The 9890-nt window shown below is 46.9% G+C and overlaps 1 protein-coding gene across 4 annotated transcripts in view; it reads right to left on the reverse strand.

Annotated features, from left to right (window-relative positions):
• The window catches only part of DENND4C (DENN domain containing 4C), a 137717-nt gene that overhangs the window by 95897 nt on the left and 31930 nt on the right, over window positions 1–9890 (reverse strand). For all 4 annotated transcript variants that reach the window (XM_019517509.1, XM_019517508.1, XM_019517510.1 and 1 more), the window contains exons 3-5: window positions 8740–8809; window positions 6841–7010; window positions 5380–5621 (exon numbers count right to left, since the gene is read on the reverse strand). In XM_019517509.1, coding sequence (XP_019373054.1) covers window positions 5380–5621; window positions 6841–7010; window positions 8740–8809 — 482 coding nt within the window. The remainder of the gene's footprint in view (window positions 1–5379; window positions 5622–6840; window positions 7011–8739; window positions 8810–9890) is intronic.

Below are 9890 nucleotides of genomic sequence, written 5' to 3' on the forward strand. Positions count from 1 at the left end.
TTCTCTTAGTTTTAGCTTTTGGGATTAAACAGGAATGGCCTCTCCTACACCCAGCGGCTGGCATGGAGATGCCTCTCAAGACCTTCACCCTTAACCATGGCTTGAGGGTTCATACCCCTCCCCATGTCGAGGAGGAGGCCTGTGCAGGTGCCCTAGCTGATCTCTTAGGACAGTGTAACGTATGTTATGCAGCTCGTGTTAACACGGTCCCAATGATTTACCTGAGCGTTCGCACCCTGGTCAACAGGGTGTGCGCAGAGGGCCTGGACACTGCAGGCATACACCATCTTGTCACAACCCTAGACACCTGGGCGTGAGGGTGGTGATTTCCAATGTGCCCCTACACCTGTCCGATTGGGAGCTGGCCAAGGGACTCGAGCCCTATGGAGTTCCTACAAATCCCTTTCGCCAACTGACGATTAGAAGCAAGGACCCGAAGCTGAAGCATGTCCTGTCCTTTCAGAGGCAGGTCTTCATGCTCCTCAGGGAGGGCCCCCGGTCTCTGCCTTGCTCCTTGAACCTCATAAAGGTGGAGGTTTGTGATTTATTGTTCCTTGGGGGAGATCACGTGTTTCCAGTGTGGTAGCTCTTCTGACCTAGCAGCCCAGTACCCACAAGGAAAACTGACCGGAACATCGGTAACTGCAGCAGCACCAAAAGATGATGCATCCACTTCTGGGACACAGGCTGGGATCTCTTCCTGACTTCCTTTTACCCCCATTCCATCTGAGGAGCGGGGGTCTCCGGCATGAGAGCACCATTCAGCAGAGGGGCTGGGACTACTACCTATTACTCTCCCCTGCCTATCCCAGTTACAGTGCCCATCCCCCCTGCTCCTGGTGCAGAGACCCCACCAGGTGGAAGGACTGATGCCTCCATTTGCCCACCCCGGCTGAGGTGGCTGGGGTGGCCGGTGACTGTGGCGCCAGGGCCCTGTTGGATGATGGGGCTCAGGCCTCCACTGCGGCCTCGTCTGAGGTGGCTGGCCCCGGGGGAGTGGGCTGGGAGTGGTCTGACCCATCCCCTATGAAGCAGGGGCCACCTACCACTGAGAAGAAAAACAAGGAAAGGAAGATGAAGAGGGCCTCTTAGGACTCCCCATCCCTACCGGGACCCTCCTTGGCTGGCGCCAGGGCAGCCCCCACTGAACCCAACCCGGCTGTCCTGCCGGTGACCCCATTGCATGTGGCCAGGGATGACTCTGTGGTGGGGGTCCCCAACCCCTCGCCCTTCTCCCAGCTCCTGGAGTTGATGGCAGTGAAGGTGATATAGAATGCCTCCCTTCTGGAGGCCTGACCCAGGGGGCGGCAGAGGGGTTTGTTCACCTCTCGGTCGCATCCCAGCCTACTGGATTGGATGGGGAAGCTAGTGATATGGAGATCCAGCTGTCTGAGTATTTCATAGTTTCTAGGGTCAGAAGGGACCTGAACACATCACCAAATCCAACCCCTGCCCTGGGCAGGAACGAGTGCTGGGATCATAATACCGCAGCCAAATATCTATCCAACCTCGCAAGCAAGCAAGCTCAAGAGCAGGACGATCTCTCTTCCCCCAAGAAGGTGGAGATTACTCTACTGGAGCTGGTCCTCGATCTGGATGATGAAAGGAGGCTGCTGTGCTCAAAAATTGAGGGCGTAGACACCACTTTTTCAGGTAAGCTCCCACCTTGGGTGTGGCCCCACTGCTCTTCTGTCAGAAATGTCCAGCCCACATTGGCAGGCCCCCTTGGGTCGTCCCTAACTATGGGGGTCTCCTGGCCTTTTTGAAGCAGACCAAAGGACAGAAGAATGTAGCAGGGTGCATCACCCAGCAGTGCACAGACCTTAAGCTTTTTGTCAAGGCTGCCAGGACTGCAGCCAAACTTATTACAGTAAGATCTAGGCACTTGACAGATGGCCTACAGTCTGGAAAAGTTTGCACAGCAGATGAGAGACAAGTGGGGGCTGGGGGGGGGCCTGGAATAGATTAGGGCATGATAGGCCCCGCGCCACAGCCTCCAGTTCCGCAAGAAATACCTGTGCGACTTGGCAGAGAGTGCATCCCGTGAAGTGAGGATCTGCACCTGCCGCCAAGAGCTGGCAGAAACCAAAGCCCCAGACTGCTTCTACTTCGACCTGAACTAAGCAGAGCTACTGCATGCCAGGCAGGACCATCCAAGACAACGTGTTCCCGCTGCCCGGCTTACTCACAGCCAGCAAACTCTTCAGCCTTGACATCGGCCTCATCTCTTTGGACCAGGAGAAGACCTTTGATCAGGTGGGCCATGCCTAGCTCTTCCAGACCCTGGAGGCCTTTGGCTTCAGGCCGCTCTTCACCCTCTGGGTCTTGTACCAATACACCTCCAGCCTGCTCAAGGTGAACCGTGTGCTCTGCGCCCCACTGCCCGCACACAGGAGCATCCATCAAGGCTGCCCCTTGCTGGGCATGCTCTAAGCCCTGGCCATTGAGCTGCTACTGCATGGGCTGTTGCACCACCTGAGTTGCATGGCCCATCCACTGGCCCTCCGCTCCAGCTGTCAGTGTATGTGGATGATGTGACCATCTTTCTCAACACCCAGGAACACGTGTGGGCCCTGACAGACTGCCAGTGAGCCTATGACCACACCTCCTTGGCCCATATCAATTGGGCCAAGAGTGATACCCTGCTGCTCAGCACATGGACCAGCACACCCCCCCAGCTTTGCCAGGAGGCCTCACTTGGTGGCACGAGGGCCTCAAGATCCTGGGTGTGGTCCTGGGGCCACCAACCTTTGTGGCATGAAACTGGGACGGCCTTGAGGAGGGGGTGGAGGCCTGCCTGCAATGGTGGTTCTGGCACCTACCCAGCCTCTCTTATCTTGGGCAGGTCCTCATCGCCAACAACCTGGTGGTAGTGACCCCATGGCACTGTTGGACCTACTTGAGAGACTTTAGCACCTCCCGGTAAATTTCTTCTGGGATGGATGCCACTGGCTCCCACAAGCCATCCTTTACCTACCTGTCACCAGGGGGGACCAGAACCTGGTCGACCTGGCCAGCAAGGTGGCCGCCTTCTGCCTCCAGGCCCTTCAGTGACTCCTCTATGGCGAGGAGTGCCTACCCTGGCAACAGCTGGTGTACTGATTCCTGCAGAGGGTGGGGCCTCTCAGCTTCAACTGGGAGCTCTTCCTGTTAGACACTACGCTCCTGAACTGGGCAGTGCTCCTGGCCTTCTACTGTGCTGTGGTATGAGCCTGGCAGGCCAACTTCTGCCTCCGGCCCCAGGCCCAGCACCTACGATTCCTGCAGCTGCTGAGGGAGCCCCTGGTACACAACCCAGCCCTGCAGCGCCCCATGCCAGACCTGGCCTCTGCCAGCCTTGCAGCCACCCTCATCCAGGAGTGTCCCCTGCCTGGACCATCTCCTTGAACTTGCTTGGTCTGCCTGGCTCTCACCCGAGGTCCTGACCACGTGGGTGGGCATGCGCTCTGCTTGCAGCATGGGCTATCTCCTTTGTGACATCCAGGCTGCCCTCCTACTGGAGGCAGTGGCCGCCCTGGATCAAAATTTCTGGGAGTGCCAGGTCTCCCTCAGCACGGATGTCCCAAGCAAGGCCTTTCCACCACTGCCGGTCACCTGGCCGAGAGACCTGGCACCTGGCTGATGCTCCCTGTGCCTCCCAACAGTGACATGGGTTGCCCCTTTATGTCCTTGCCCCGTAGAAGCCTGTATGCTTGGGTTGTTCATGTCCACCATGCCCAGGTGCTGGCAAGCCGCCCTGATGCACCATGGCAATAGCGCCTGGGGCCACCAGATTCCCCACTAGCCCAGCCAGCTTGACACACACCTGTATAAGCCACCAACTGCCAAGAAGACTGGCGACCTGCACTGGTGGTTGCTGCATGGCATCCTAGCCACTGGCACATTTGTGTCCCACTTTGACCTAGCCACCTCTCTGGCCTGCCCTTCTGCCCCAGGGCCATTGAGGAGAGCCTCTTTCACGCCTTCAACTGTCCCTGCCTGCGGCCACTCTTTGTCACCCTTGAGCCGCCACTGTGGGTGCTGGGCAGGAGACTCTCAAAGAACACCTACATGTACTCCTACCCATACCAGGTGGCTGAGTGGGGTGCTGTCTGCCTGGCTCACTTTCTGCTGGGTCAGGCCAAAACGGCCATCCTCAAGAGCTGCTGCAACCAGCTTGCTGAGACCGGCTTAGACGATGCCCTGCGGCGTTTCGGCCTTCTGGTGCTGGATTTTGACTACGCTGTGCTCCGGCGGGCACTGCCTGCCTTTGAGGCATGGTGGGCCCTTGAGCTGGCACTGTGCCACATGGGGGATGGCTGTCTTCAATATGTGCTCTGATGTCATGATCAGTCTGGGCAACTGGGCTCGATGGTGGACTGCAACTCCCAGCTTGTGCTGCGTCCTAGGCCCTCACCAAGCTGCTTTTTGCTCTCTCTCTCTCTTTTTTTTTTTTTTCTTTTTTTTACAGTCACCTTTCTATCTTGCTTATGTACACAGGTATGTAATATGGCCCTTTTGCTATTTATAATAATAGTTTGTCCAGAGTTGTTCAGATTTAAAACATGCCCAAAATGGCCTCTTCATCCACACGTGTACAAAACAAAAATCTCTTACGCTTTGCTGGTGTGCAAAAGAAACTAAAAATATTAGCAGGGATCCAATGGAAAACAACACCGGGAGACAAGAATGCATTATCATTTGCACAGCTTACTTATAAAGGGACCAAAATTTACACACACCAGCTTTTGATGAAATGTAACAAAAAACAACGATTAATATGTATGACACCTCTGCCATTTCTAGAAAAATAGTCATGCCCCTAACATACCCACCACCATATTAGGAGTTGTAATTTTTTTGGTCTTGCAGGGTCCTACTTCATAGGAGCCTGGAAATCCTTCACTATATGGAAGTTAGAGATGATGCTAGCCCATCTGGGTCAGTTGCTAACAGTTAGAAATAACCTACAATATTCTTTAAATATTATCCCAGAATTTCCTCTTCATTTTTTCAGTGATTTCGTACTGAATCAACTCATTTTTACAATTTTTTTTCCCCTTTTAAATTGCAACATTGCAAATGTTTGCTTGGATCTGAAAATCTAGATGTTTTCTACCCGTCCTTAGGACAATCATCAACCTACAGCTTGTTGATATAACAAATGAGGCAGAATAAAATCCAGCTCACCCTAAGAGCTGTATTGGTTCTGCTGTGCTAACAATAGCAACAATGGATTCCTGTCAATACAGTGCAAGTCAACACAGTATAAGCCAAACAAGCTCAAGTACAGAATAAAAATACCAACTGAAGATGCTACTTTTAAATAAATCATCTCATTTTGAGCTAAAGCTATATTTAAGTGCCTTGAAGAAATTTATAGGAAAACATTATACATACTTTTCAATGGGAAGAGGATGAGGCCCAGAAACAGAAAGCTTGTAGATGAACATAAGAAATTTTCGAAAGGCTTCAAAGAAAGGCCAATGTGAGAGAAGGCAGATACATTTGTTGGAATTGATGGACTTGGCAGTAGCCACTTTTCTCCCCACAGCTGTCAGGAGGCTCAGCTGCAGTTGCTGCTTTTCTGTTAGCAGCTCCCTGGAATAAGGCTCATAAAACTGAATAGCAGCACCATAGACCTGAAGGACACAGAAAGACAAGGGGTTATGCCCTAGATTAAGCAGAAGGTCGAGCTTCATTTCTTCAGAGTATTCTTCACTTTGTTTTTGTGTGTTGTCCCATGGCTAAGACTTCTAGTGTTACAGCTATGTGCACATATTGAAAATGAATATACATTACACAAAAGAACTTTTATTTCTAGTTTTCAGATCTCCCACTGTTCTACCATTCCACTCTGCTCTTCTCCACCACTTCCCTCCAAAATTAGATGTGGTAAACTGAATTCCTTCGGGAGGTTGTTAAACTGGGATGTTATAGAAAAACGCTGTTATCATACTAACTTTCACTCAATCCACCATCACGTACTGGCTTTAAGTTTAGAACCCATTTCACTTTTAAGTTTTTGACCAATGAGCAGCTTTTCCTAACACTTCACCTCTCTTTTGTCAAAGGTGCATACAAACTGAAGTATCTTGGCAAACCGACAATGCAAAAATGAACACTGATACTATAAAATATGTTCCCTCAAAGACAAAACATGCATATATGGTGCATACTTTATTTGTTCTTTATCAAGAAAACTTACTAAGCTGGAAAAAGGGTTTCAGCTTCCTTTATGATAAAGCAGTAATTTTAGGAGGAGTGATCACAAGAGATGACCATCAGGAACTGTAGCAAAATACTGCTATACATGAGACAACTGAACATCTTATTAGGGATGGACTAAGCTTCCCTTGCCCTTGTGGATGGAATTTGGAGCACCAGGAACAGCAATTTTAGTTCTTATGAAACCTGTGTACGTTTTGAGTTCATGGAACTAAACACCACAAAACTTTTCTTGTGTTATTTCCTTCCTGTCTGTCTGTACTGGACCTTCCTTTAGGGTGAAAAGAAACCTTCACGTGGATGTGAGCTATTTCTTTAATGTCTAATTTTTTGTGAATTTTATATGCATCTGGAATCATCTCAAAATTCTTAAATTTCTAGAAGCAAAACATTATTTCACAGGAAAAAGATTACTTAGCTTTGAACAGCTAGTAGTGGGCATAGAGATTCTTCTTTCCATCATAATCCCATAAATAATGTCAAAATGTATGACAGATATTCAGTGGGACAACTGAAATTTCTCAAAATCTGACAACATACATTCCACTGGACCTTCACATAACTCTAACTTAGCAAAAAACCTCATAACGTCCATTTAAAATAAAATGCAAAATATACTGTACTATGCCCTACCTTTTCTGCAGAAGAACCAGTCAGTACAAATGTTGAGAACACTGGTAGTGGATATTTGGTTTGAGGATCCCAGCATTCAATAGTAGCTCCCATTGGAAGGCAAAATAGAGGAACAGATTCTGACAATGGGAATGACTCATAATCCTCCTCTGGATATCTGAAAATCAAGCCTTTCAGGGAGACATTAGTAAATGCATTTTCAATAATCTGCAAGCCCTGAACAGACAGATAGCAATATGTATAAGTATACATCAACTGAACTGTTAAATCAGCCACAGCAGCTGTGTATGTAGCCTTCAGAAAAGGAAATACTCCCATTAAACTGAGAAATTAAATTATCTAATTGTAATGTATTCCAACGTTCCATGGAAAACCCATGCTCACTATTTGTAATTGCTCAAACAAGTACTAATTGTAAAAAAAAAAAAAAAAGTCACATGAGTGAAAGTGTTGGCTTTGAACCAAATAAAAGCTATTTTGGTTTATTCCTTAAAAATAAGTAAACCATTTAAGTGGTTACATTACAAAGAAATTCCAAGGAAGGAACTCAGCATATATACTAGCAATATATTAGCTCAGTAGGGTTAATATTCCTTGGAATACCAAGACAACTCATCGACTGGAAACGTACCTGAAAGCTTCAGTGAGTTTACACTAGTCCCCTGTTTGCTTGAATTGTCAACACAGAAGTGCAACTATTAAGCAACTTCCAGGCAATGCACCTAGCTTCAATTCCAGAAAACTCTGCACATAATCATGAGCATACTTATCAGAGTTACAATATAGCAGCTTATCTGGTCCCACAGGACAGATCTAGCCCCCGCAGCTTCTTGTGGTCTGGATGATCCACCAGCAGTGGCAAGGTAGGTGCTTATCTGTGTGGCTTCTGGAGCTGTTGCACTTGCATAACTCTGAAACCCAAAGAGTAAGTGATGCCACCCCCTACCCACTACTCCTTTTTCCTGGCTGCCCGTTTGAGTTGCAGCAGTGACTGAAGACCCCAACTTCAATGGTGAGTAAGAGGGTGAGGATGAGTGGTGGCAACATTTACTGGCTAGGAGCCAGCAGCTCTGGTAGTCACACAAGCTACAATTTATTCCATCACAGGCCACATGCAGCCAACAGGCTGCCACTAAGACACCCCTGTTATATAGCATCCTCTGACACAACCCGTGCTTTCCACTTCTACTCATGAAACAAACTCTGGCAATCTATCCCAGTCAAGAGATGAAGAAAGAGGCCATCCCAGGATTTCTGATGTCTGTACATGCAAAGGGGAGATTTTTTTTAGATTTCATTAATGTGATTTTCAAGAAGTGATAGTAGCAACCGCAAATTTCCCAGCCATTTCTTAGTTGAGACATTCTTCAGCTCTTCTTCACCAAAACAGATTAGCAGGTTGCAGTAGAGGAGAAATGTACCTAACTGTCCCAATAAATACAAAATGCTCTGACAGCTATGAGAAAAACAGAAGGAAGCATGTAAAAAGTTGCCTAGGGCCTCCAAACATGGTCTTCTGCCCAAAATACTCAAGATCAAATTAGAAGCTTTTCACTATACCCACAAACCTTGGAAGTGTTTGATTTAAGCATGTCAGACTGCCAAGTTTGTTGAGGCAAGCCATAAAAATAAAAAACAAAAGCAGTTAAAATCATATGTAACAAGGTGCAAGCTTCAGATATTTGCTCAGACTTTTGCCTCAGGAAACCAATATAAACCAGAGGACAGGATTATACAGTTTGTTTTGGTTGACCTACAGCAGATCTCTGCCCAGCAGTTTGACAAGGAACAGATTTTTATAAGCTGAAGAATAGATTAATAATATTAGCTGGGACATTTATGTACCTCTAATATATTTACAGAACCTGCTTTCAAAAGGACTGACTTAAAATTACTTACCAGTTTTATATGCTATTGAGTTGGAAGCTGGCACAGACTTTTTGTAACAAAGGTACACGCTGGACCCCCACTGTAAAATACAGAATTAAACTTCATCAAAGCCTATAGAAAAAGCCACCAAAACAATTACAACAGATTAAGCTTTTGAATCTATACTTACAAGTAAAGCACAGATATTTAAATAAAAATAATTGAAAAGGGGAGGGAATATATAAGTATTTAAAGCCTTACAAAGCAACTTACATCAACATTCAGAATTCCCGTACTCATTATTAAAGATAAAAGTAAAACTTGAATAACGCGTTGCGTTGCTGAACGTTCAAACATACCGATAATTAGTATAAGAGAATCAAAATAATTGTAGCTTTCACGCTCTCTAGCATTTCCTTCCTTTCCTCATGTAAATCAGTCCTTTGGATAGAAACCATCACTGAAAATTTGGCCCCAAATTTAAATTTTTAAGAGGCAAAGGAAATACTTGCAGTGTTTTATACTATTTTATGGAATCGAAGAAGTGTTTTAAATGACCACTCTCTTCTTGCAGCATTTTGAGATTCATACACTAATACTGAAAGCAAAGCAGACTATACAAACAAAAACAAAACTGACTTAACATCCAACCTCAATGGAAAGCACAAGAAGAGAAAAATGTAAGCAGAACATTGGATTCTATCACTTTTGAATATTTTAAATAGACAAGCAGCACTGGTATCAAAGAAATATCTGTTTACAATACACATTTTTAGGTTGGCTTGGAAGAACGGACGGACGGAAGGATGGACTTTTAGCTACTTTATTCAGAGGTTCGGGGTACAAAAAGTTGGTCCCTCCGGGGTTCAGGTCCAATATACAAAGCAAAGACAAACAAATTACCGTCAAACCAAGAGCACCATGTCATTATATTCATAACATCACACCATGACAGACAACTTTGCTGTATTACATGTAATGCCTAACATAGTTTCATAGTTTCTAGGGTCGGAAGCGACCTGAGCAGATCATCTAGTCCGACGCCCTGCCATGGCAGGAAAGAGTACTGGGGTCAAACGACCCCAGTAAGGTGGTCATCCAACCTCCTCTTAAAAAACCCCAGGGTGGGAGCCTGCACCACCTCACTTGGAAGCTGGTTCCAGACCCTAGCCGCCCTGACC

This window comes from Gavialis gangeticus, unplaced genomic scaffold (assembly GCF_001723915.1).
Source record: "Gavialis gangeticus isolate Ggan-Ray unplaced genomic scaffold, GavGan_comp1, whole genome shotgun sequence".
Lineage (NCBI taxonomy): Eukaryota > Metazoa > Chordata > Crocodylia > Gavialidae > Gavialis > Gavialis gangeticus.